Below are 27,822 nucleotides of genomic sequence, written 5' to 3'. Positions count from 1 at the left end.
AGCTGCCCTGGCACAAGACAGCAGGGTGACTTTTATTTAGGTTTTTGGGGCCAAAAAAAATTTCCAAGTGCCAGGTGAGCACAAGCCTCCTAACTCAGTTTATCTCAAGATAATCACTGCTAAGCTAGAGCAGGCAAGGGAACTGCTTCCTGATTTGAGGTGTCTTAAAAACAGATTTTTAAAACCCCATTTTCTCTAGGTAAATGTGCTGTTTCCCATGAGACTGAACAGACCACCTTTTTCTAATCCTGGTTGGAGCTTTCTGCTCTTAATTGAAGGGAAATAACCTCAAAGAAAGGATGCTGCACCAAAGCAAGATGCTGCAGAATCCATCTGATCAACTAACAGCAACTTTTTTCTGCTGTTCAGAAGAATGAATGAATGTAAATTAATACCATCGGGTTTGGGGCTAGTAAGGCAACTTTAATCAAAAGTTATCATCTTAAGACAACCTGAATTAATCCAGCTCTAGTATTTGAATGAAAAGATTGAAATTAAATGTACATTGTGAGGACCTCAATTATCTTCCTGCAAATGGTTTGAAGTTCATTTGATTTTAAATGGGATCTGGCACCTACAGAACTGAAAATTTAGACATCCAGAACAGACTCAAATTGAAGATATTTTTTTCTTCTGGAAACTACTTCTAATATATGGTGAGTGTTGTTTAGCCATGCTATGTATCTTTTGGCATAAATGATCTTGATCTCATTCTAAACAAATTCTTAAGAATTAACTGGTAAAACACATGGAAAAAAATCAATAACAAGTACTAGAGTGTGAAACCTAGATATTCAATCTAGTGACAGTAAATAAACATTATTTTTTTTAAATCTACCTTTGAGACTTCATGAAAAATCCAGAGATGGCATAAAAAGATTTATATTCTCTCTCAACTTGAATGAACTGCACTTGGTGAGCTGAGTAAATAGTTATTTACTTCTGTTCTGAAGATCTTACAACAATTTTAGTGACTGTCCATCTTTTAACTGTCTTCCTCTTGAGGTAAGAAAATACTTACCTGCAATTCAGTGAGACAATAAAAACTCTGAAGCATCTCTTGCCTCAAATATTCATAACTTAGTACTGTTCTGATGAAATTTCAAGCAGTATCATTAAACCAACAAGTTTTTATAGTACATAACCACAGAAAAACACAGTTCAGCCAGGAAGTAAATATCTACACAGTGAAATATGCCTTCTCCACCCCAAAAGTAAAGTTGAATAAGAAAGGGTGCAGCATGGCCTGATTATAACACGTGTTCTGCTCCTGCCCTAGGCTCACCAGCCTGCAGTTGAGAGTTGTGCCTCTCTTTTCAATTAAAAAAGGGTAAGGATTAACTTTGTATATAAACTATTTATTTTACTTGCTTAACTGGGTCTTACAGAATTTTATCAGAAATTATCATCTTGTAACCAGACAAACAATGGGACAAAAACTGAACACAAGTTTTGATTAAATGCCAAGTGTCTTGATAGCAGGGAAATTTTCTTATCTAGAGTGAGGGCTTCCAAAACAAACTACAATTTCCATTACTGGGATATGAAAACTGGAGGCAGTAACAAAATAGAAGGGGATGAATCTGCATTACAGAGGGATTAAGTAAGGGCATGGGCACCCAGTAACATTAACCTCTACTGTTCTACTTGAAGGAAAATCAGGTGGCTGAAATTCATCCAGCAATTCCAGATTTCTGCCTTGGATTCTTTGACACAGTTAAGAGGCAACTGGAATTTGTGCTCTGGAAGGTCAACTGCCAGACATTGGGAACTCAAACTACTGGTTATAAATTATCAGGTGCCTACAGTATGAGCCTTTCCAATTAACACTAATTACCCAAACACCATATACAACTTCCTGGCTGTAGGAATTCAACAGGTTTTATTAAATATTTTGCCTAGAGAAAAATCTCTGGTATATCACCACTTAAGTTTCCTATTCTACACTGAACCAGTTGCCTAAATCAAATTTTAGTTGTGCAGAGATACACTGAAGTTTTGCTATAAGCCTGAAATTAAGGTACATAGCAAAGGAGAGATTAGAAACTATTTGCAATTTATTTTATCCACAACTGCAGCAGAAGAAATGTTCAGAGTGCCACAGACCTTATACAGAGGATATATTGAACAATTTCAATTTGGATAAAAGCCTGGCAGGGAAGACAGCAAAACAGAAATATCCCAACACAAACCAATCTAAGGAGAACTAAGGAAACAAAGTCTTCATTTGGGACTAAATTTAAAATGTTTAAAACTAAACAGAACATTTGAGACAGAAAATATTAGCCTCTAACTGCAGGCATTTATTTAATAAACGTTCTGCTAAATGCTGCTAATTATAGTGCAAGTGTGGAAATCACTTTCTAACTGTTGTCATATTTAAATTTCACTCCTTCAAGAGAATCTTATGCACAAATACAGCAAACATCATCTCAGTACAGCAGGCACTTCTGGCTCTACTTGTTGACTCCATTTAACCACAGGGAAACCAACTGGGAGCAGTAGCAGCAACTTGTTTTCAATCTGAATACAAAGCAAGTGAGATGAGACCTAATACTATCAACAAAGGGCAGACAGTTCTTCAAAGGGACTGAGGTTTCTAATAATCCTTTCTAAAGGCTCCTAAGGAGGTTTAGTCCCTCCTGAAGCCAACGGGAGCCAATCAGTACAAATCAAATAAATTAGAGCGCAAAACAAGATTTATTTAAGACAAAGGTTTCTGACTTGCTAAACTCTCCCACGTTTTGAGCACAGCTCTGTCCTAGAGAATAATGATAATGCTATGGGATGTATGCCCCTTAATATCATAAGCAACATTTCAGAGAGACTTCTCTGAATATAACTAAGGAGAATGAGAGAGAAAGCTCAGAAAAATGGGAAAAGTGCTTTAGTTCAGAAAACATCAATGACTACAGAAGCTTTTTTTCTCCACTGCTTAACAGTTTCCCAGCCATAAGCCACTAAGCTCTCAGATACTGAGATTTTCATGGCAGAAAACTCTTTACCCAGAATGCCAGCATTCTCATTTATTCTGTTTGAGATGAGATGTTCCCATTATGCTGTCCTATGGCACGATCTGGATTTAACTTTGAGCCTTCTGACTTCCATGAGAAATGGAAGTCTGTGAGCTTAGCTCCTGCCCTTCTCCATTTTCAATAAACTGAAACGAGTGATTTCAACTCTGCAGAAACATTAAGACCTCAAACAAGTCTAGAAAAGTTTCTGTTGATAAATTTTCCTGATAACTTGGCACGGAGAACACAACTTGCAGACTAATAACATGGGAGAAAGCAACTGGCACAATAGTGTTCCAAATACACAAAGTAAATCATGCTTGTCCAGACCACCTCTCCTGCATTTCAATTTCCACAGCATTGTGGTATTTTATATACAGAAGAAGAGATTAAATCTGTTTGAATGAAGAAATGGCTGTACATTATGCTTCCCCAAGCATCAAAGACAGGTCTAGTAATGGTTAATCTTGGTGGTCTTTTACTTTTATAAAACCTTAAAAGAAAAAAAAAGAAAAATAAAAAAACAACATCCCCCATAAATAGCCAAATGATCTCTTTAGAATACTTCAGGGTAGTCTTAAATTTCCTTGCCTCTAAAAAGGAGACAGAAACCTAATCACTGGCCCTATATTATAAAGCTTGTTCCTGGGTCAAAGAAAGAACCACCTGCAGTAAGACCCTGACAGTGAGAAAGTGGTTTGTAGGTTGGATTTAAAACACTCAGAGCACCATATCCTGAAATAATCACAGACCAGGAAAGTTTCCTTAAAACAGTATTATTTTGACACCTTCAATAACATTCCTAAGAGACAATGAGTTGGAATGGGCTGAGGTAACAGAGGTTTATTGCTCTACCTGGTCAGTAACTATGGAAGAAGCAGCCATAAGACAGGTTGCATTCCTGTCTGAAAAGTCACTCCATTCCACTCCCCATTCAGTTCTGTTGATAAATATCCAATTGCTGACAAACACTATTTAAATGCACTGCTAACTAGTGCTTTTCCACTGCAACATCATTCCAACAAGATTAGAAATATTTGGGTCAACTTTATTACAAGATCAATTCAGTTAAATTAAGAGTTCTGCATCAGCTGGACAGGAATATCCCTCTTTAGAACCTGAAACCACTCTTTGCACCCCTTGGAAGGACAACAGTAAGGACTGCAGGTCAGCTAACTCACACCTAACTTTTGTGCAAGACCACATCCCCCCAAAAGAAACCATTTTTCACTCCCATGTTCCAGCCACAGGATGGGAGAATGGAGCTCACAACTCTGGTGTAGTCTTTCCAGTGCACTTCTGAACATTATTGTACCAAGCACAATTTGGTTTTCCCTGCTTAAAAGAGACCTCAGTGGCCTCAGTAACAAGGTTACAAAGTCCCAGACGAAAAAAGTGAAGCTGTACTTGAAAAAGAAAAAAAATCAAACTGACAATACAGTACAGAACTGAAAATTTACCATAAATGCTTCCAAATATTTCTCCTAACAGGGAAATGAACGCAAGCTGTCCCAGCAGCTTTCCAGGTGTTCTCTAGAACCTACTTGTTGTTAAACACAACTTCCTAGAACATTATTTACAGACAGTAGCCAAAATATCCTAAGAACTAAGGCAATGGCACCCACTAAGACAAACCAGACCTTGTACTGTAACTCAGTTACGTGTGATGAAGTTTAACAGATCAGGAGCTCTGCAGACTGGACTGAAAACAAGCACAGCATCCAAGGAGCTGCAGAAGAGCTGACTAACAGTCCCAGCCTGTGTCACACTATCCACATTTGCCATTTGAGTCCAGGTGCCTATTAGCTTGCTTTGAAAAGACTTTTTGATCTCAGTTTATTCAACATTTCAAATGATGGAAAAAACCCTGGCAGTTCGATGGAATTGTGCTTCTCTGATGGTGTGGTAAGCATTAAATTGAACGGTTCTGAGAATACTGGTGAATAGGTTGTACCTAAGAGATATTGTATAGGTTTATGGCCTCTGTCTGAACAGCTGGCAGACTTTTTCACTACAGCAGCAGCTTCTTGATCCCAGGTCGGGAAACTGCAGCAAGATGTGTCCTTAATGACTTGTTTTTGTTTAAGATCACCAACTTCCCTTCAGTGTACTCGTAAGCCATTTTAAAGCCACACTTCTAATCTACGTCCCCATTAAATGCAAGATCTGGAATCTCCTCGTATGATCCCTTAAATCTTGCAGAAATGGCATCCTCAATTGAAGGAATAACCTTCAGGTGAAGAAGCGTTTGCAAGCCTCTTACTGAAAGCTGCTCAGGAGGAGACCTGCAATGCGTATGCTTTTACTCCACAGGATCAATCAATAGCCACAAGGCCAATGTTTAAAAAAACGCCGAATCGCTGAAGGTTTAGCAAAGCTCGGCTCTCTCACTAACAACCCAACGCGGATTCTTCCCGTCAGCTGAAGGCCACGCTGCCCAGGGGCCCTCTGAGGTGTTTTTATTTCCCATTCCGCTGGCCATCAAAGCTCCCTCCGGAGCCCAGCCCTCGGCACGGCCATACCCACCGCACACAGCCGCCTTCCCCAGCCCTTGAGGGGAGCGGTTCCGATGGAGGTTCTGACCTTTCCGGCGGGTCCCTGCGTAAACCTCCCCTGCAACAAGTGACGACCTCATCCCGCCCCAGCCCGGCGGCCGCAGCCCGGCCCTGAGGCAGCGGTTATGTAACGCGCGGGCCGCCGCGCATCCCGCCCCTGGGCCAGGGCCCCGCGGCCGCACAGCTGAGGCCCGGCAGAGAGCTGCGGGGGTTAGGGGAGAATGACCGGGGGGATGGAAAGATTTCGGGTGATGGAAAGCAGCCCAGCGCAGGGAGGGCGAGACGCTACCACCGCCACCCGGCCAACCACTCCTCTCCCTCCCTCCCCTCGGCTTCGCTCCCCAAGGCGCCGCAGGTGTAACAGCCCCGGAGGGGTCACCCCGGTCCCCAGAGAGCCCTGGGAAGAGGCGGCCAGCGCCCTCCTCCTCCTCCTCCCCTCCCTCCCCAAGCGCATCGCTGAGATGTCCTCCTCGGCGCTCCCTCCCCCCTTCCCGAAGGACGAAAGGAGCCAAGGACATCGTCCCCGAGCACCGCAGCTCCCTCCGCCCGAGGCGCAGCCCCGCGGCAAGACGCAGGGCGAAGAGGACGAAGAGCTGCCGCCCGCCCCTTCCTTCCCACCCATCCCGGGCAGCCTGCTCCGCCCGCCCCGGCTCTGTTTACCTCGAGCAGCCCCTGCTCCTCCGCAGAGCAGCGCGGCCAGCAGCAGGCAGGAGGCCGGCAGGGAAGGCGGCAGAGAAGGCGGCATGCCCGGGCGGCGCGGCGGCGGCATGGCAGCGCGGAACGGTGCAGGGCAGAGCGCAGCCCCGGCTGGCGGGGCGGCTGGGGCGCCCCCGCTGGTCCGGGTTCCGCTCTGCGCCGGGCGGAGGGCTCGGTTCGGCCCCGAAGAGGAGGAGGAGAAGAAGTAGGAGGAGGAGAGGAGGAGGAAGAGGGAGGAGAAGCGCTGCGCTGCTCCGCTCCGCTCGCCTTTTCTCTCCTCCTCCCCTCCCTCCCTCCCCCGCCTCACAGCGCGGCGCCCGCCAGCGGCACCTAAAATGGCGGCGGTGCCACCGCGCCGCTTGGTTCGCTCCCTCCCCCGTCTGGGAAGCGGCGCGGGGAGGGGAGGGAATGGTGCGGGGAAGGGGGTGAGGGAGAGCCGATTTGCGGGGCGGGGAGGAGCGGAGCGCAGGGATGCAGCTCCTCAGACCGCCCCCACAGCCCCCGGGCACTGCGGCACGGCTTCCACAGCGGCTGCTCGGTCACCCCCAGAGGATGAGGGTTTTGGGGCGGTTTGTTTGGTTTTTGGGGTTTTTTTTCCCTCCCTCTTTGCATGAGCAGGGGGTAATCGGGGTGTAGCTGATAGCCCAAGTGGAGTCTGACAGCTGATGGAAGAGGCAGCTCAGAGACTCGGTAAAAAAAGACGTTTTTTTAAACCAGGGACAGCAAAGCCACCAACAGAAAGGCTCTGGGAGCAGGAAGGACAAAGCTTGGGCATCTGCTGGGCTCTGAACCACGCCAGGAAGGGATGAAGTCCCAATGCCTGCCTCCGACCAGCACTGTCAACCAAAACCATGCTTTCTTGCTGTGTTTTCATAGCTCTGGAACTGCAGTCCCACAGAGGTGTGTGTGCTTTCAACATAAACAGACTGTAGAGCACCATCAAGCTAGGTTAATGGTTGGACTCGATGACCATAAAGGTCTTTTTCCACCCAGAACTCTTCCATCATCCCCCAGTTACTGCTTGTGATCCCTGGTACACACATTGCAGGGAATGATGGTTCCATGAGGTAGCATCAGCTCTGCCCAAATGGAGGCACAGCAGAGCTCACAGTTTAGACAAACACTTTGCATAGTGAGAAACCTTTTTTTTTAGTCTAATTTTACTGATTTTTATGAAGTCAAAAGTCTATTGGTTCTATTTGGAAAAATTCCCAAGCACTATCTAAATGAAGAAGTTTCATAGGAATAATTAAATTGCACAGAATCTGTAAGGGAAAAGTTATCCACTCTTTGGTCAAAGATGTCTACTAGAAAATGCTTCAACATCAGACAACGTACCACACCACGATCAGATTTCTGACAACTAAAATGCAACAAGCTTATTTTATAATTAGATATGACGACCCATGCTCTGTACCTATTAGCCATTTCACTCCCACAGTGAAATAAAAATACAGTCCAGAATGTTCAAGATCCTAGAGATGTGGTACTTATTTTAAAACACTATGCAATTTAAATACCAAGATTGATCTATTTTGAAAATACCTCCCCCTCCCTCCCAAGGCAAGCCCAATACAGTTACCTTCCCTGCTGACTGCTTGCTTATCCCAAATTTGAGATGGGGTACCAGCCAAGCAAAGGTGAGAAACCAACTTACTGTCCTTCATCAGTCACTTAGGTCTCAACAAGTTGACAGAATCAGGTCTGCAGCAAGCCAGTGCATTTGAATATCCAAACATAAGCTGTTCTGCCCACCCAGTGGCTTCTTTCATGCTCCAAATCAAGCATCTTAACTTGCTGCACCTTAAGCATATTTGCTAATGAGTGTGTGATGAGTTCAAAAAAAGGAATTTGAAGAGAAATACACTGTGGTCTCATAGGATGAACAATGTCCCAGTTACCGTCCTGGGCTATTGAGCTATCCCTTAACCAAGCAACCAAGTCCACATTCATTCCATAGGCCGTGTGCTGTAGGCAACCTGCTCCATCAAGAGCTAAAAACATCTTTTAAATAAAGCTCAAGCCTCAGTCTAAACCCTCTTGATTTCTCAGCCTGCCTGACATATGCTGGATGGCAGATAATGTCAGAAGAAGCCTGTAGCCCATCTGTTGCCAGATAGCTGAATCTTTACATTCTGCCAACGCAGCTTCAGCTGACAGTAAGCTACATGATATATTTTTCTTTTGCATGGAGAGTAGGACTGTCCAGCTCAGTATGACTCTCAAGCTAGTCCTACTAAATGTGTAAGAAACACCTCCTTAGTACAGATTGTCATGGCAAGATGCCATCAGTTAAAAGAGGATTTCCCCCTGATGAAGGCATGATACAACACAATTCTCTGTGCCCCAATACTTGATCTTGATTAGGAATATAAATTATGTACAGAGGGCCTATCAGTCAGTGGCTAGCTGTATGCAAATACAAACACTAATATATACTCTAAAACATTTTCTGCAAAATAAATTATTATTACCTTTCAACAGGTGTGGAAGAAAAGAGTTTAAAGAGCAAAATTTGCTCTGCACTCTCCACATCATGCATTATAGCAGAGGAAAGCACACAGCATCCAGTACAGGAAAACTTCAGTGTTACCATCAGGACTGGTTTAAATGATTCTGCAAAATTAGGAAGGAGAGATATTTAAAGAGAATAAACACTATGTTCAGGTAAACCTTATTTATTGCAAAGTAGCACTACCAGCTCAGATAAATTAATCAGCTGAACCAGTCATGATGGAACTAAGAAATTTCCAAGGAAGAAGGTGGCATCGATTGCATTTCCCTCTCTAAGCAAAACTCCTCTGAGTTAGTTGTGACTAAGGCACTGAATCAGTAATGCAAATAATTCTTTAGTCTGCCTTTTAAGATAAGCTGGATGATTTTGTTTACTGATATGACTAAGTGGTTTGAACTGGCAGTGTAGGATACACTGGCTGAGGATACAGACAACATGGGTACTCCAACAAAATGAAATTCTGATTCATATCACCACTCAGGTCCCATTGGCACTTACTCCAAAAGTATGGCAAATACAACACGCTCTCAAAGACCTTTTGTTTCCTAAAACTAAATTTGATTTGAATTGCCCAGTGTGCAACCTGGTAGGCACCAGTTCTATTTACTGTTAAACAATAATATACTGTTTGCCAGAGGTGAGTGCATGTCACAAGTTGACAGAGATTCTCACTTTCTCTGAAATGCCACATACCATTATTTCAGAGAAACTCAGAGAACTAACTTCAGCACCTTCATTTTTCCCACCTATCTCCCTCCTACTCCCTGACCTGCTTGTCAAGCTCCAAACAACCACAGATTTTTATTTTATTAGTAAGAAACAAAACTGGAACAAATGGCTCCTGGCAGAACATGTTCTTCGTTACAGCTGGAAAACTGTTGGACTGATATCCTTGAAATGCACAGTGTGACTAATGCCCAGCTTGCAAGGATGCAGGAGGAAACATTCATTGCACTTGTCAGGGTGGGCCTGAGCAGCCAGAAAGGAAAAGATAAAGTGGATAAGTAAGAATGGATTCCTTTGCTTGCTACTTAGAGGAAGCCAGTGCACACCATAAGGGCAGAAAGTGACACACAGATAGGTCAAGAGCAGATCTGGATCATAAATAGTTTGGAATGCATGCAGGATGTGCACCCTTACTTCTAGATATTATTCTGCAAAAGGTGAGGCTTTGAGAAAAGGTCCAAACTTCAAACAGTCTAGAAATGTATTGAGAAAATGATCCAGTCTATAAATAAAGAGGCTAGAAGTGGGTGTGGGCTTATTTTCATCTCAATACTTCAGTTAATGCCTGCATACTAGTTTGTTTCCAGATTATGATTGTTTTTTTCTGGGAAGTTAGAATTCAGAAGCTTGCTTTATCTCCTCTGTGAGCATTTGGTTTATCACAGCTGCCCTGAAACCACTTCTGAAAAGGGACCAATTTCCATAGAGACTATGCAGTAAATTAATTAAGCTCATGAGAGTGTTGCATGTACAGCCAAGCAAAATATCAGATGAAAGCAAAACCAGACCAGTTTCTGAGAAGCTTTATTACAGCTCCACTCCAGCTCCTCCCATTCCCTCTAGAGAAAGCAGTAGGAGAATCCCAAAGTATTTTGGGAATATAAATTCTAGTATTTTGGGGTTCTGGTATGGCTTTATCAGTCTAAGCCAAGCAGGTAGAATGAGCAGTAATGACACTAAGAAGAAGATAATTTTAGGTGAATATAAAATATTAATTATTCACAAGGGGATCTCTAAAACCACATAAGGCAACAAGCAGAAGTGGCACATTTTGGGTCCTTTAGAAGCAAACCAAAACAAAATGCCCCAACCAGCTCGAAGAGAAAACATAAAGATGACCTGTTAAGATTTTTTTCTAGCCTTGAAGTCCCTAATATACACAGTGGCAACCCTCTGAATATAAACAGACATAAAATGCATGGGGTTTTAGGTTTGGTGAATGAAGATACATATATATATTTAATGCTTTGGAACCTGCCTGTATATATTAGAGGAGAAAGAATTAGAGGACTGGTTTCCCCCACACTTGAAAATTTCCAGAACTGCTTTGATCATGTGTGAGAATTGATTTAGGGGATGCAAATGAAGGCCTTGGCAATCTGAAGAAGAAAAACTTCTCCCTTGACATTTCTGAATGTTCAGAGAATCCTCAACAAGCCATTGAAGTATGGGTTCATCAGAGAGACAAAAAGAAAATTCAATAAGCAAAGAAATAGATAAAAACAAGCAGCTTCCCCACAAGAAAACTAGCAAACTTTCTACCTTGCTTAATCCTTTTCTTCCCATTTAGACTCCTATTGTAAAATATGCATCTAGAAACATAAAAGCAAGGAAGGAGAGATGCAAGCCCTTCCTTCCAGATACAGACTGAATATAACATCATTACAATATGTTACAACTCATTAGCACTTGCCATCCTACAATCTCCAAGCATTAATTAATGCACTCTCACAATACCTCTGTGAAGTAGAAAGGCAGGTGTCTAGATATTGTGATGACAGGTGCTTTACAATTGAGTAAGCCAGAATTTTTAGGCTTCTCATTTGCATTTTGAGAAAAGCAGGGCACAAAGCAGGTAGGTAAAAGTGCTGCAAGACCTTGAAATACCTTGAATTAAGGAATACTGTAATAACTTGAAATACCTTGAGCAGACTGGCTTTCAAGTGCTTAGGTAAAAAGCAATACTTGACTTAAGGACCTCAATACCATTTAAGCTTTATTAGTCAAGTATTTGCATCTAATACCACAATGGCTATTTTAAGCTGTGTTATATAAATAGAAGTGGAGTCTGAATTTCTTAAAAATATTATTTCATTACTTGAAGGGTAAATGAGGTCCCTGAAACCACTGTGGCCTCTGAAGAGCATTAAATAAATTATTTGTAAAGCTTAGCAAGACACCACTAAAGACAGAATACAGACAGTGAAACAGCATGAGGAATAAGTTATTTGGCTAATAATTTAATCCTCTAACTCAATAAAATAAGAATTACTGTCATGCTCTCTGCACGAGCCTTTCTCTAATATGTTTCCACAAAAACCCCCAAGGACTTTGGTGATTCTATGTTGTTTCTTCATGTGCTGCACTAACACTGCTCTGAACAGCAGCACTCTGGGCTATGCCCATGTTAACAACTTTTTAAACTCAATAATTTATAGAGAAAACTAACCTAGTGATTTATGCTGGGATGGAGAAGAGAGGAGAATACTTCAACCAGGATTGGTGACAATGTTTAAATTACTTGGCTTCCAGATTGTTTGTAATCTTTAGGGTCATGGTGTCCAGTGAACATCTGCATCCAAGGCAGTTTTCCTCTTCCCTCTGCCTGCCTTCCTGCAAGGAATAAGAGCCATGTGCATGAGTATTCCCCTCCCCAAGAGCCATATGGGAATGTAAAGGCATTCTCTGCATTCATTACCCTGCCCCACAATATGATTCTGGCTTTGTATGGGCAAGAAAATGGATGTTAATTTATTCCTTATCACTAATTTGAAAAGGAGCACAAACACAACAGCTCCATTGCAGAGAATTCCACCAAGGGTGTAGTTTAAGTCCAATTATGTGCTATTAGTACACTTGTTCTTTGTTCCTGTGGCATATTAATTACATGTCTGGTATTCTGATAATTAACACAGTTATACTCTTATTTTCCCCTTTCATTAGACAATAATCTTGCATTTTATTCAGATAAGTAATTTTCTGTAGGTAAAAGGAGCCAAATTATTACGTAGGAATAAAATCAAGCAATGGGTTTTAAAGGAGCTTACACAGAGATGTTCCAGCAGTGTTCTTCAGGAAAAAGAAAAGCAGAGACTGCAGCCCTACAGGAAAGCACATCTCAGAGACTTCTAAAAGAATACCAAACAAAAAGCCTCCAGTTGTATATCCAGCATTACAATCCCTGGCTAGAGCAGCAAGGGCCACAAGGACTATGCTGGAATTGCCACACACAGCTCATCCAGCTAGGACATTGCTTCTAAAGGCTGTTAGCAAGATCTTTAATCTCCCACTGCCATCCATGAAACTCAATATTTAGCAGAAAAACTTCTAAAGGGTCAACCAGGAGGGTTTACAATTGCACAGGGCATCCACAAATGAACAGGTACCAGATATTCCAAAGAAATGTTAGGGAATAAAACAAAACAAGCACTCTTACCACCACAAGGCAGAAGGGTAGTTAGGTTTGACTCAGTTAAGTGGGTATAGATGGACTCCATAATCACTCTAAAGATTTGTTTGGGGTTTTTTTCCCCCCTAGGACAAATTATTATCCCTCTGAAAACAAGTTAACTCTTTATAGTTGTCTTGAAAAGCATTTCTGAACTTCCACTAGCTCTCATGTACCATTATGGCCAAAAAAGATCCACTGGGGAAAGAGATTTCCTTCTGTAAGTGCTCCTGTAACAGGGCAGAAACTTAATAGAAGGTTCTCCAGCACTCTGTACCCCAAAATCCCTTTGGTCCAGCTCTCCAGTGGCTCTGGCTGCAATGCAGGGAACAGGGGTGTCACCCAACAAGCTGAACATCACTTGCTCCTCCCCAGTGGACATTCATTACTCACTGGTGTAATTTTTACCAGTAAGGGAACCTGAGGGTTGTTTATGATGGCAAATTGCCTCTAACTGTGTCTGCCTCCATTACTGAGGATTCCCACCCCAAAACTTGTTCTGTGATGCCTTCAAGTCCCTTGTGGGAGAAATAAAACCTCAGCAGACAAATATTCATGTTGGAAAAGCTTGCTCTGCCTTTCCTGAAACCACCATGTGGAATATTTTTCTATTCTGAATGGCTGATTACTAAATCAAAATGATTTAAGGACTCTCTGAACACAGGGGTTTTTTTTAATTATTTCCTATGCAGTCTCAACACCACAAGAATCCCCCACAAAACTGATCTTAAAATGCAATTGTGAAGACCCAGTTCAGAGAGCACAGATTCCAGTTAAATTAATTGATATCAGTGCCTTGATTTCTTGTATCTGGACCATGGATTAGAAGCTTCTCAGATCTCCCTGGCTCATGAACCTGTAATTTGAATATTCCTCATGCAGTATTAGATTTCATATCACTACAAGCAAGGGCCTCTTACTCCTGAGAAAACACTGAACTCCAGTGTTGTAAGTGGGCACAAACTTACTGTCTCTGAGGCTGATGTGAACACTGTTATTTAGATGTGGAAAAATGGGATCAATTTTACTAAACAGTTCTTCTGAGCCAGAGTTCTGGTTACTGAATTTTCCACAGAGGTTTTTTAAAGACAACCAAATCAGCTAAACACATTCCTTGCAATTTGTTTGCCTTGCAATTGGCTTCAAGCAAAGTGTTGTTGTTCTTCTACCTGTAGTATCCGCCATGAACTCCTCTCCATTCCTGATCTGCTTAAATTCATCACATCTGGCACTCACAGTCTGCAGCTTTCCAGCCATTTTCCACATGGTCTCAAAGCATTTCACACGTTGATACATGAAAAGCTTCACAAGCCTCTGCAAGGCAGGGTCAACACCTTTAACAGCTGAAGGGAAGGATGAAACTCCTGTCACAAAGAGCATCTGGGACGAAATTATAGAATTGATGCAGACATCCCAATTTGTGAGGACATTTTTTAGCTGCAGAAACTCTCTCTGATGCCTTTAAAGGTCACTTTCCAAATTATCTCCTCCAGAAAGATTCCTTTTTGGTTTGTTTTTTTCCCTTTCTTTCTCAAAAATTGCAGTGCTCCTACCTTCTTTCTGGCAGTGCCTTGGCTATTTAAGTCTCATCAGGCAAGAGTGCATCTAAATCCCTGGTTCTCTCTCATATTTCTCTCTCATATCTATTTCTACTATTTCTATTTATTTCTACTCTGACAGTCACCAGTTGTGAGCCTTCCTTGCCAGATCAGCCACTGCCCTCCCGGCCTTTTCACTCTAATTGCAGCTTTGCTAATCATGTTTTGATCACCCACCCATCTAATCGCTGCGAGGAGCAGCAGCAGCAAAACCACAGCGCTTGTGTTCTCTCCTTCGTAGGGGAGGGATCAGAGGATTAAAGAGGAAGAGGCCGCCCCGATTAATGCTGCCGAGTGCGGGATTGCTCCTCGCCGAGAGCCGGGACCGATTGCCTCCCCGTGGGGAGCTCCAGGGCACGCAGTCTGCCTCCAAATCTCCCTTCTGTTCTTTAAAAACCGAGCTGCTGCTTCCCCATCGCTGCCCCACACCAAAAAGGAGGCTGACAGCAAACTGTCCTGGGGTGACAGGACAGTTCAAGTGTTAAAGAAGTGGAAGGCACTGAAGATAAATAGTGGTTTGTTTCTGTCATAGGCTCTGCCACTGACCTACCTCCAGTAGAAGAACAGAAATGCATTTGTCAGCTTTTGGGCAGGCTGAACAGGTGCTGTGAACAGATTAACCCTAAAAGGGATCCAGCAAAGAGCTGTAGTGTCTTAAAAAGAGCAGGAAACTCACTCAGAGCTGAGGCTCACAAACCCAGCAGAACCAACACCAAGGGGTTGTGCTCAGCACAGAGGTGTGAGGATGTTTGCCCCCTGCCCCAACCAACCTAATCCATGCAAGGGAATCGGAGTGACTTGAGTAATCACCCCCTCCCATCATCCACTGCTGTGGTGGGTATCTACTAGAGTGTTAACTCTGTGCTTCCTTTCACTCACTGAAGGCAGATAAAACATTTCTAAGTGAGTTCTTTTGCAAAGGTTACCTGCCCACTTCTGGGGAATCAACTTCTGCTGGAGCCAACATGATCTCAAGGACCATCCCACTCCCTAGACAAACATCCAGCAGCTATGAGTACCCACTCCACTTGTACCTTTGGCTATTTGGGCTTTTCTCTTGTTTTCAGTGTGGACAATGATGTAAGATTTGTTATTTTTCCTCTTTCTGGTCTATCCACTAACCTTCTGTGGCTGCAGGAGGGAGCTGTAAATCCCATGTTGTGTTAAATGACTCAAGTACAGAGCTCTGCATGGCATTCTAACAGCACGTTTCTCCATGTTGACTGCTGCTTCAGTGATCCATTGCCCACTGAGTGGAAGTAAAAAGCTTAGGAGATGAGCCAGGCACATCCTGTCTGGAGCTCAGCTTACACAGGCAGCACCGTGCAGCCTGAGGAAGAGCCTCTGGGAATGACTGCTGTCTGTGTAACCTTACGTTCAAATACAGCTCAGGATAGGGCAAATATTTACTGACTTGGTCTAAAAATGAGGCTGCATGGCCAGTTTTCACCAGTTTGAACAGGAGGATGATGGCAGTGAGAGGTCGAGAGGCTCTGTGGTGACTAAGGAGTCCTCAAGCTGAGCAAGATGCACAGGAGCTTCCCACAACAGAGTAAACAGGATGAATGGAACACTGTGACATCTTTTCTACTTGTTAATGACATGATTTATGCATGAGATTATCATATGCCATTCTGCAGCCCTAATCCCAGACTCTTGAAGCAGGAGTGCAGGTTACTTTTTGACCATTTTCCAAAGTAATGGCACCAGTGTCCAGTGAGACCTCTCAGGCAGAAAAGATACTTCAGCAGTGAATGAGGGAAAAACACCCCTAAATATCTGTAGAATCCCCATTTCTTTGACTGAAAGGCACACAAAGCCACACATCATACACCAGATAGGCACAAGAGAGCTTAGCATTAGAACATCATCATAGCCTTTTCCCTCAAGCATCCCTGCTCCCTTTGCTGCCCAGCTCTCATTCTGCCTGACAGCTCCTTAATCACAGCATCTCAGTCACATGCATAAAATATTATTTAACCTCCAGCACATAGGAAAATGCATTTATAACCTACTGGGTTTTCCCCTTTAATCTCTCTCTTTCTCCCCTTGGTGCTCCTCCTCTCTTTTTAGTAGCTGGAAGCAAGAATGGTGCTAACAACCTTCATAAAGATTTATTCAGGTCCAGGCAGGAACCAGCTCTCTGCATTCCATCAAAACAGAAGACTACAGAAACAACACATGGAGACTTCTTTCTACTCAGGTGGCAGAACAGAAGATCTGCTTTTTACTAGAGCAGGTACATATGTAAGCTCTGCTGGTTTTGGTGTCTGCAAAAGCCTTAGAAAACCTTCCCTGTTCATCCCTGGTATATAGCTCATCTCAACACTTCTCAGCCATTTAAGTCTTGCCCTCTGCTTTTGACAATGGCACTGAAAAGATTTCATTTCATTTTCAGCACTGCTCCAATCCTCTGACACCTTGACTTCACTACAACTGGAAAAAGGAGGGAAAAAAATCAAGTCAAAATGATCCTGAAGCTACAGTAGCCAGCCAGGATGTGTCCCATTTAGTTTCAGAAGACTGCAACCTCAAGGTCAAATGCAGACTAAACCAACAGACTCTACTCTGTGCCCATATGGTACAAGCAGCTAAGAATGCTACAGAACCAGCATGCAGCACAGTTCCTTTCAGAGGGAGACTGTGAAGTCTGGTGCTGCTGGTGAGTCAAAAGCTTAAGATTCTGTCTAGTTTAATTACCATCTTTCTCCAGGCTGAAAGAAGCTTAGGAGAATACAACAGTGTGGCAGAATCCTCCTCTTACACTCCCACCTACAGAAATTCAGCCATTCTGGACCTCCCTCTTGCCTCCCTCCTCACAGATGCCAGAGATTTAGCAGATCTAGCCACTAAAAAATAAAAAACAGAGCACAGACTGCATTGTGAACACTTCCACTTGCAGGAGAAAGCTCCATGCCTACCTGCAAGCAGGCATCAGGCACTAACATCATCAGGCAACACACAGGTAATGTCTGCTTGCTGCAGCCACTTGAGATACATGGCAAAGGACTGAAGGAAACTGCTGGGCTACCACTTTCCATTCTAATCACATCCAAAGCAATTTACACTGAGCCCTCTGATTAGGAGGTCACAAGAAAGCTGAAAATAGATTGCAGTTCTCTGTCAGCAACACCACAAACTTCTCCTGAATCACAGGACCATGAATGTATACAAATGTCTGGATATAATAAATAACATCACAGCTGCTCTCTTCTGGAGCAGCATCCTTCCTTGGAAATCACAGAAATTTCCCATAGCTTGATACAATTAAAAAAAACAAAACCAAAACCCAAGCCAACCAACAAAACCATCAGCCACAAAGCACTGATACCATCAGTCATTGGACCAGGTTGCCCCCAGAAGCTGTGGCTGCCTCATCCCTGGAAGTGTTGAAGGTTGGATGGGGCTTGGAGCACCCTTGGCTGGTGGGAGGTGTCCCTGCCCATGGAAAGGGGGTGGAACTGGATGATTTTTAAGGTTCCTTCCAACCCAAACCAGCCTGGAATTCTATTAATCAATCCACATCTGGATTAGAGTTCGTATTGCAGTTGTCAAACAAAGGATGGAAGTTTATTTTCTGAGTTTCACAGGTTATTTTCTGGTCACAGATTAGCATTTAGTAGCAAGGAGAGTTAACCTGGCAAATGTCAAAACACCAAAAACCTCTGTGCATGTAACAATTTCATGCTGGTACAGGAGGCAGCTTGTAAGCAGGACAGGCTATAAAGCTTCATCTCATTTTTTTTTTTTTCTTTTCCAAAATAAACAATTCCCAAAATTGACATGCTTTAGGCTACAAAGGAAACCAGCCAGGTTTTTTTGTAACATACTGCAAGAATTCTGCTCAGGGCAAATCAGCTGCAAAGAAAATGAATGCAGAGCTCAGAAGACAGTAGGTGATTTCTTTTCTGCCTTTGTAGAGGAACCTACTACAATCTGACAGGGAATAGATCCAAGCTCCTTTCTCACCTTGATAAATAATGCTCCTCCCTGTTGTACAGCACTTTTGTAGTTGTAAAACTGTGAAAAGCATCAGTAATGAGGAGCTTTAAGGGAAACTGGTGCAAAGTGTCTGTATAGACTTGCTGTACTTACCCAGCTGGTCTAAGGCAGAGCTGGATGAAGCAGCACAGCAATCCAGTGACCTATTTACTGCAGCTCTGAAGGAGTCAGATACACAGGACAAAATCTGCAGGGTGCTACACCTGAGGCTGCAAGAATAAAGTCTGTCCAGCAAACACTCATCAGCACTGTGCCTGGCTCATCTTACTAAAATTCCCCACCTTTTAATACCTTGAAAAGCTAGATTTGTGCAAGGCTGTTCATAGTTTATTGAAATAATTCATCCCAGCTGAAGTGAGAGGATCCTTAACAGTGCTCTGCAGCAGAAGGTGCAATAAAAGAAAATGAAAACATTGCACCTAAAAGACATTTTTATTCCCTATTGATGCTGTGAACAGGGAAGGAGTTGCCTGGCATAGAACACACACCTCTGACTGCAAAAGAAAATGGACAAATGGGTCCAGTTTCATTCCAGTGCTGAACAGGCTGATGCTGAGTTGAAAAATCAAGTGCATTCTGCAAATACCCCATCAAAGCAGGAACTGTGCAACACTTCAGTGCTCCTGCTGCTCTTGCACCTAAACCAACTATTCCACAGCTCTAACAAAGCTTCCTAAATGCTCTTTATTTACAAATATGCTTTGGAACACTTTGTTACTGGTGAATACCAGTGGGGAAGAAATGCTTACTCACTGAGGACTTTTTCTTTTGTCTGACTGAATTAAACTCAAGATTTCTTAAACCTCCAGTAATTGTTCTTACTGCACTGTTGGTTTCTGCTGGTCCTGCTGCCCTGAAGCCTTTTTTGCTGTCAGCTCTGCCACAGAGTCCTTTAGGAAGCAAGAGACCAAAATGAAAGCTCAAGGACTGATCTTAAAGTCATCCAAATCATCCATTCCTCACATTGCCCAGGCACTCAGTATACCTTTCATAAAATAATTTCTAGCACACACTAAATATATAAATATTTGATTCAAAGCTTTCAACTTTTGGCCTTTTTTTCTTTTTTTCCCTTTTGTATTATAAAACATTGATAACTTTAACCTTGAGACTGCTCTATTGTTTCAACAGATTGGCAATAGGTATAGAAATTTATCACAAATATGACCCTAAAGTCTTATTTAGGATGATCTCTTCTATAGGTGACAGGGTCTTTCAATTTCACAGGCCATTTCAGCTTTAGCTTTCATCAGAACTATTCAGGCTGCTGGTGAATTAGAAAGGTGGACCTTATGGAACTGAAACAGATTAAATGGCAAAGCTTTAGAAATTTTCAGAGGCCCCTGAAGAGCCAAGAGAAGAAATAACTTCTAGGAACTACTTACCTGAGATAGGAATAGGAACAAAAAAATCTGCAGAGCTTATTTTATTAGTGGTCCAGCTTCTCTCAGGCAATAGCTCCTTCCAAAGCATTGCTGTGCCACCCACTCTCATGATGTTACTCCAGGGTTTCTTTTAGGTCCAGGGAGAATCAATCTAAAGGCTGAGATGAACACTGAGGTCTCATTTGCATTTACAATGGGCAGTGCTCACAGACACAATGTCCTACTGAGAACCCTTCTGGAGAGAGGTGAGAGGAGAATCTGATTCAGCTCTAAATTTTTTCCTCAAGCTCTGGAAAACACCAGTGTTAGAACAGGCAGATGACAAGACTGGTAAGAAAAGAACTACAACAGCATATTCTGAATATCTAAAAGAACATAACTCCCCCCAAAAGACCACCCAAAGGATGTGTGATTTTTTGGACGATGCCTCCTCTAAAGCTTTTAAGCTTCCTTTTTAATGCCTTAAGGACTCTCTGGTTGGTAGCTGAACTATTCAGCCTCCTCTATTTACAAATATATTTCAGTTTAGGTTTATGCTCACCTCTGAAACATTGAATTTCTTGGTTTTGGTAGTAATGGTTTGCTTGGGAAGGCAAAAGCACAAAGGCAAAGCTAGAGAAATTTGTATGTAGGATAAACAAGTCAGCCATGCTGATCCACTGGGAACAGGATTCTCCCCATTAACCCAGGCTCCACACTGGTACCAGGAATTTAATTTTCATAGCAAGAAAATAAATACTTAGAAATATAATTTACTGGGAATACTGGAAAGCCCTCTTTTCCACTCATTTCTTCCATGATTCATGTATAAATTACTTTATTGCATTCTTCCAGCCCTAGCTTAGAGTTAGAAATCAATAGTGGGGAGGAAGAGAACAGAGATAACAAAGCAAGCACAAATATTCCCAAGTGACAACATCCCCTCCAGTTTCTGAATCCCAAATCATGTTGTTACACAACACACTGCCTTTTCTCAGTGCATCCTTCTAATATATTAATCAGGAGTCTGAAGTCTACAGGGAAGTCTTCCACACAGGTGAAGCAAGTATTTTGCATTTAGTGGTTCAGCAGTGGAATAAATCAATAAGAAACAAGAGTAGCTATTAAAAACTGTATTGCCCCCCCCAACACTTACATGTTTTGTGAAAAGATTAAACCACATAAACACTTCACTTTTCTCCTTGAAAAGATTCAACAGCTCAGAAATGCCACAGATACACTTGGAGGATGCAGGTTTGCTTGACAATGAGGCCACCACAACCCAGCCCTTCCATTCCAGCCAGAAACACACTTATCCCCTGAAATTAACCTTTTAAGGGCTGCCCCCCTTTACACTAAAGTAAAAATTAAAGTGCCTCTTAGGCAACCCAGTCAAAATGTAAAGACTCTTTTGGGCTTATTCCTGGTTTATTTTAATAAAGAAATTTCTTATCTGGCCCCAAATGGGTAAAAGATTTGCTTTCACATTGAACTTTACAAAGCTGCACTTGAATCAAAAGGATCCATTTCATAAACAGATGTACAATTGTTCTCATGACACAATTTATGTGGTCAAGATATTTTCCCTCTTTGTGCTCACAAGTCCATTCTTCCTTTTGCATCCATTCCATAGCTTCTCTCAGGCTTGTTCCCCACTTTGAGACCATAACAGCATCCTGTCATCATTTCTTGCCAGGAAAATGGTCATGTTGTCACAGTCAGGTTCTGGAATTGTTACTTTAAATAATTAAAAAAAAAAATCACACGAAAAGAATGAGGAACAGGTGAACCAAGTTCTGCCTTAAGAAATTTTGAAACATCTTAAAGTCAGTGCAACCCACAGGAAAATCTAGAAGTATTGTAAGAATGACCTGCACAAGAGAAAACAAAGTGCTATGGTTTAGACAGCAGTGCTAGAAATGTTAGATGCAGATTCCTGAATAGTCAGTGCATTTGGGGAATTTCACTGCAGGTTTTCAGTCTGTAAATGCCTGCCTGTGTTTGTGTGTGTTTTAAAGCCCTGGAACTACTAAGAGAGTAAATCAGAGTGTCACTACTCACTATTGGGCAGCTTCATGCAGTGCTACTGCTTCTTGGAACAGTGCATAAAGAAAATGGGATTGCATCAAGGAAATGGGATTATTTTAGGATCCAGACAATTTCCATATCAGCAAAGAGTTGCAAGGAGCCAAACCACATACAAGATTTCAAGTGACTAGAAACTTAGTTTATTAAAGCCCAGTGCAAGTTGGATTTAAGTTAATGATCATTAATTATTCCTTTTGTGAGAGCTAGTTTTGTGCAGCAATTAAAGGGTTAAAGTGGAACTCTATGTAGTATTTTAAACAAGTTCACATATTCTCTATACAAATTTGGCAAATTCATGTCACAGCCATAGATCTCATTCTTGCAATTCCTGCAAAATATCTACAGCTCCTCTGTCAGAAGCAAAGAGAGAGAAGCCACCTGAGCAGCCAGGAGTTCATAGTGCAGCCCACACAGCCCCACAGCATCTCCTGTGATCTCCTTTTTCCAGCTTCAACAGGTAGACTTATTGAACAAAAAAGGCTTTTGACACATGCTCCCAAAAGAGCTTGAGGCCACAGAGCAGATGAGCATGGAAAAACTGATTGCATCAGAGACACTGCAGCCAACTGGAAATCAAAAACATGATTTCAAAGCCAATTAAAAAAAAAAAACAAAAAACAACAACAAAACAAGAAAACAACCCACCAAACAAAACCCCCAAAGCAAGCATTTATATGTGTGTAGATGTAATAAATATTGCAAAGCACATTTGTCTTATTTTCCCCCCAAGTCAGTAAGTATAAAGAAATAACCAATGCACCAAAACATCAGCTTTCTGCAATCAAAATGTCAAAGTCAGCAAAATACCTGCAAACCAACTGAAGAGAAAGCATTGTCAACCAATCACAAGTTGCTTCCAGTTCTATGCAGCCAAATCAAACCCTCTTCAAATTCACAAGTTTGACCTAAATAAGCACCACAGCATGAAAAGCTGCTTTAGAAGTAGGTTGTCAAGAGACTTTCTTGAAAATATAAAATAAAACGTGAGATTAAAGTTTTTCATTGGTCAAGTTTGAACAATTGCCTTCCTTTAGCCTGTCCCTTTGAGCCAATCAAAAATACACCCTTAGGTTTGTCCTTAATTAACACAGCCCAGCTGAGTAGCAAAATCTTACAAGAACAGATGGCTGCAAGATGCATTCTGAGGGTTTGGGCACAGGGAAACAGAATTACAAAGGAGAAGGAATACCAAGGAACAATTAGGGTGGGCAAAGGAACTTATTAATGCTCAGCCATCCTCCATCTTAAGGAATCTCACTGTCCTCTCCAGTTCTGTGTTGTTCAGGTATCCTGTAGTTACTGTCTTCTGTCTTCTGTTTCTGATCTGGAAAATGCCATCACAACATCCTCAGCACCTGTGATTGGAAGGGATACAGGAAAACATATGTCACAGTTACTTTCTTTAATGAACACTGGGTTGATGCAGTTCCCAGACTGCCATTCCACACATCCATAAAAATCAATGGAAAAGGAAAAAAAAAAAGACAAAGATAGCTGTGTTTAATTTTACTGGGACTGGAATCCCTTAGTGGTCTATTTAAACATTTCAATGGCATCTTTAAAATATTCCTTTACAAGCCTATGGAAATCAGTTTGTTTTTTAAAGAAAACCAAGAATTCCTTGATTTCAGGTATTTCTAAGAAGACTTAAAAAAATAAATAAAAAAATAAATCACAGGATTGTCAAAGACACAGAGATAATATTTTTTTCTGGTTTCATTGCCCTGTAAATTCTGGCTCTGCACAAAAGACTTCTTGAGCTTCTCTGAAGTATGAGGAACTCAACCATTCAGTAAAACTTGTACTGTGCATCACTCTGTCCTTCAAGTGACATTTAGATACTCTTCATCTTTACATGTAGATATTCATTACTCTTTGCTTTTAACAACCAAAATTGTTTTAATAGGCCAGTTAAAAGGTTTTTGCTTTCCCCCCTGCTCCCCCCCAGTCACTTAAAACACCCTTTATTAACTAACATGTCTTGAAAACGTTCCATTCTCTAATGGAAGTGCAGTATTTTCTTTCAAACTGAAGGTTTCCATTTGCCCAGGGAACAGACAGAGCTTTGCTAAGTAATGCTTTTATCTCTAGCCTGAAGAAATCTTTTCCAGAAGAATTCAGTGTGTGGACTTTCTCAGTTATTGGATTATTTTTTTTTTCAATAGAGGCTATCAACTGTGTATAATTACCATCAAACCCAGGTCCCCTGAGCAGAGAAAGATGTTATTACCATCCTGTAACCATCTTCAAGTCTTTAGAAACATTCATGGTCTTTCAAGTGGGCATTTATAGTAGAAAGACCTGAATGGCTTGAGAATCAGGTCTGATAAAGGCTTGGAAAGAACATTCTGTGCCAAGCTCTCATTCTTCAAAAAGATACCTTCAGATATTCAAAACAAAAAAAGAGCTTTCTGGACTTGCTAACTATAGAGCATGGCCTAATGAGCACTTACAGAGAAAATGTCTTCAGGACAATATGGAAATAAAAATACATCATCGTGTCAATGCAGTGGTTTAAATCAGTATTTCTAGTCTAGACAAGAACTGGAAAACAACCCCAAGGGGCTGAGTGCAATATTTTTTAATTCCTGCTAAAAATGTGATCCCTCAGAAAGCTAAAAGTAAACATTTTCTTTCATCTGCAGATCCTACAACTGATTAGAAAATATGATGAATACTCCAGTCATTGATTATATAATTTCCAAAAAATATTTCCTACATTCCAATGACCCTAAGCATCTAAGTGCAAGATGACAACTCAAAATGGCAATTATGGCCTTTGTTAATTACTTCAGTCTGCTTATTAATTTTGCTTATTAATTTTTAATTCAAAGCTTCTCTGAAAGGATTAGACAACAAAGTAGGAAATGTCAAGAGCAACACCAACACCAGGTAGCTGCTCAGCTCTGCAGAATTGCATTACTAGGGTTTGCAGAGTTCAAATTCTACTTGGATGAAGCATCAGAATGAAAAATTTCTTCAGTCTTTTACTTAAAGCATATCAAGAAGCACATTTCAGCTTTGTGCCCCAAGCAACTTCCTCCTGTACACCTGCATACAAGGTAAAAGAAAGAGGACAAATAAAAATTCCTTATCTGCTATATGAATTCCACATCTTAGTTACCTAATTTGCTCCTTAGTTGCAACGTAGGAGGAAAAGTGATCAAAACAAGGGGGAGAAGGTTTTAATTTCCCTCGCTGTCATCCTCAAAAGCAAAGCAGTGCTTATGAAATGCAACTCCATTTATCTGTATACACCTCCCAATTTATTTGTTAGATGTCCTCAAAGGAGGAAATATTAAGAACCAAGCAATAGTTTGGTTTTTATATGTAGGAGCCATATCTTGTAGAACTACATCAAAAACTGTTCTGATGCTCCCTCTTGCCAACACTCAGAAGCCCTGCAGTCATCTCCCTTTTCATCTCCTCCACAAACTGTTTTTCCCTTGATCAAAACATAAATGATATATAGCACTAGGCTCCAGCTCTGAATTAACAAGTTGCCATGTTGAGGTTGTTTTGGTTTTTTTTTCAAATGTCTAAGAACTACTACCCTTTAAAAAAAAGAAGGCTTTTTTGCAAAGATTCTGAAAAAAACCCCAAGCCTATGCTGAAAAGAGGAGTAATGACACTTAGAAGCATTAACAAACCTACAGCACAACCTGTGTATTTTACACACACCCCCTTTAAAGCAGAGGAGGCTTTGCCATGCAAGCCCAGAGCAGCTGGAGTAGCCTAGCAACCACAAAATCACAGATGATGTCACATTAGCAAAAGAGATGAGCTGGATTACTTAACAGATGTTGATTGTTTCCCTGGGGCTTCCCCTTTCTATAGTCTAAATATGAAAAAAACAATTGGTACAAGGATGCTTACAAAGCTTCAGGCAGAAGGGGCAACTTCATTGCTGATAATCATGCAACCCCCCCCACCACAATGGGGTGAAAAGGAGATTACTACTTAACTTTTCACAGTTTGGCATAAATGATCCTGGAGCTGATGGCAATACAAAGTTAGAAAGTTCTGCCAGAACACCAGGGAGCAGCAAAACAAAATACAGGAATGAACAGGATGGGAGTGAAGAGCAGAGGTGGCAAAAGAGGTTTAGTTATTTTTAGAAAGCAAGAAAAAAAACCCCCAAAGATGGAGATTAGAAGTGATGTATTTCTATATCTCATGGTATAGTTTTAAAGATTAGTAAAGAATGGGTTTTACAGACAATTCTGAACAATTATTTCCTGCTCCCTCCTCAGTTCCTTCTGTTTTTTGGTAGAACCAACAACATGTTCATTTGCAGGAATTCCAGGCAACCCAGCATTTGCAAAAGCCTCAGGCAATTGCCTTTAAAAAGCCAAATCTGAACTCTCAAATAGAAGATAATAATTCCTTCCAGGTAGACAAGTGGGTGGGTAACCCAGGGGCACAACACCCAACACAAGATCTTTAAGTAAAAACTCAAACCTCTACTGATTTCTTTTATTCCCACATTAAAGATCCAACTTTATCCTCAGTGAGGTGACACATTCTTGAAGGGCACCAAGTCCTACTGGTTTTAGCTGAGCATTTCAGTGATCTGAAAACTGAACAGAAAACCTCTCTGCTGAACTCAGCTCAGGGTGCAAGTGCAGAATGCAAATGAAAGGGATGCTCTCCTCAAGGCTTTTAACCCTCCAGAAGACACTCAGGATTATTTCTGAAGATGTCCTAAGAAACACGGGTGACATTTGTCCAGAAAAAGGTCCTCCATGTTTCTCAGCAAAAAAAAAACCACCAGGTTTTGTTCATGTCCAGTCCCACAAAGCTAAAATAGCCACAGCTAAATGAAACAAATCTAACAAGACTGCTCATTAAGCAATTCTACAGCTGCCTGTGCTCATGTACAAACATTTCCAGAGAACAGAGCAGGGGTTTCTCTGTGGTGAAAGGAAAGCAGGGATTAAAGTCCTAGTGAACAGAGCTTCTGCTGCAGTCCCACTTGGCTCCCACAACGGATGTTTTCTTACTAATCAACTAAAAAAAAAAAAAACCTAAAAAACAGAGCACAGGTTATAAAGTTAAGCTGCACACTGCCAAAAACCTGCAACTAAGACAATGGGACAGTGAACCATGTTTACTTTTAGCATATCCTTCACTGAGCTCTGCACTTCCCTTAATTAATGTATAGAACAATGAAAAATGCACACTTAGACCTGCCCTAGGGTCATACAACTTCTCTCTCCACACTTGGCCCTTTTCTGGGCACACATTTCTACACTGAAACAGAGCCTCAGATGTACCAAACAAAATGCTCCCCATCATCTATAAGGGGTGAAGTATGAACTGTCACAAACTTTCAGACATGCAAATACTTCTCCCACTTCTGCCTTAAACTTTCCCCCCCTCGTGCTGCTCAGACAGAATTACCTGGTAGGCTTAGGTCCTATCCTAAAAAGCAACAAGGACACCCCACTAACTTTCAGAAAAACACTAATGCAATTGTGCTCAAATTGCAGTTGTTCAGATTGGTGAATTTAGTAGTTTTTTTACACCACTTGGACTCCAGGCTTAACAAGCCAAGATGATCTGAAGGTCAAATGCTTGACTGCACAGCAGTAAGGACTGTAGAAAGACACTGAGCTCAGCACACACAACTGCTGAGAGGTTGATCTAAGGTTCAGAAAATTTCACTAATTTTTCAATAATTTCAATATTCAGAATAGTGAAATTTCAGTAATTTCACTAATGTTTTCACAGCAAACACTCAGCTACTGTCTGACACCAAGGGTAAAAGTTGGATTAAAACCACACTACCTTAATAGTGAGGAAGATGCCAACTG

General features: G+C 41.7%; 2 protein-coding genes across 11 annotated transcripts in view; both read right to left on the bottom strand.

Moving 5' to 3' along the window:
- The window catches only part of CLSTN1 (calsyntenin 1), a 35,093-nt gene extending 28,281 nt beyond the window's left edge, over positions 1–6,812 (bottom strand). For 2 of the 4 annotated variants that reach the window (XM_030463463.1, XM_030463464.1), the window contains exon 1: positions 6,230–6,471. In XM_030463463.1, coding sequence (XP_030319323.1) covers positions 6,230–6,338 — 109 coding nt within the window. In that variant the 5' untranslated portion in view covers positions 6,339–6,471. Of the gene's footprint in view, positions 1–6,229 lie in introns of all 4 variants that reach the window. The other 2 variants (XM_030463462.1, XM_030463461.1) reach the window with 2 other exon arrangements.
- Positions 6,813–21,326: 14,514 nt separating this feature from the next.
- Positions 21,327–27,822, bottom strand: part of CTNNBIP1 (catenin beta interacting protein 1) — a 28,769-nt gene continuing 22,273 nt past the window's right edge. For 6 of the 7 annotated variants that reach the window (XM_030463777.1, XM_030463776.1, XM_030463779.1 and 3 more), the window contains one exon: positions 21,327–23,361. In XM_030463777.1, the coding sequence (XP_030319637.1) occupies positions 23,303–23,361 (59 nt within the window). In that variant the 3' untranslated portion in view covers positions 21,327–23,302. The remainder of the gene's footprint in view (positions 23,362–27,822) is intronic. The other variant, XR_003988476.1, reaches the window with a different exon arrangement.

This window comes from Calypte anna, chromosome 21 (genome assembly GCF_003957555.1).
Source record: "Calypte anna isolate BGI_N300 chromosome 21, bCalAnn1_v1.p, whole genome shotgun sequence".
Classification (NCBI taxonomy): Eukaryota; Metazoa; Chordata; class Aves; order Apodiformes; family Trochilidae; genus Calypte; species Calypte anna.
Note: the sequence above shows the minus strand (reverse complement) of the source record. Positions and strands in the feature narration are given on the sequence as shown.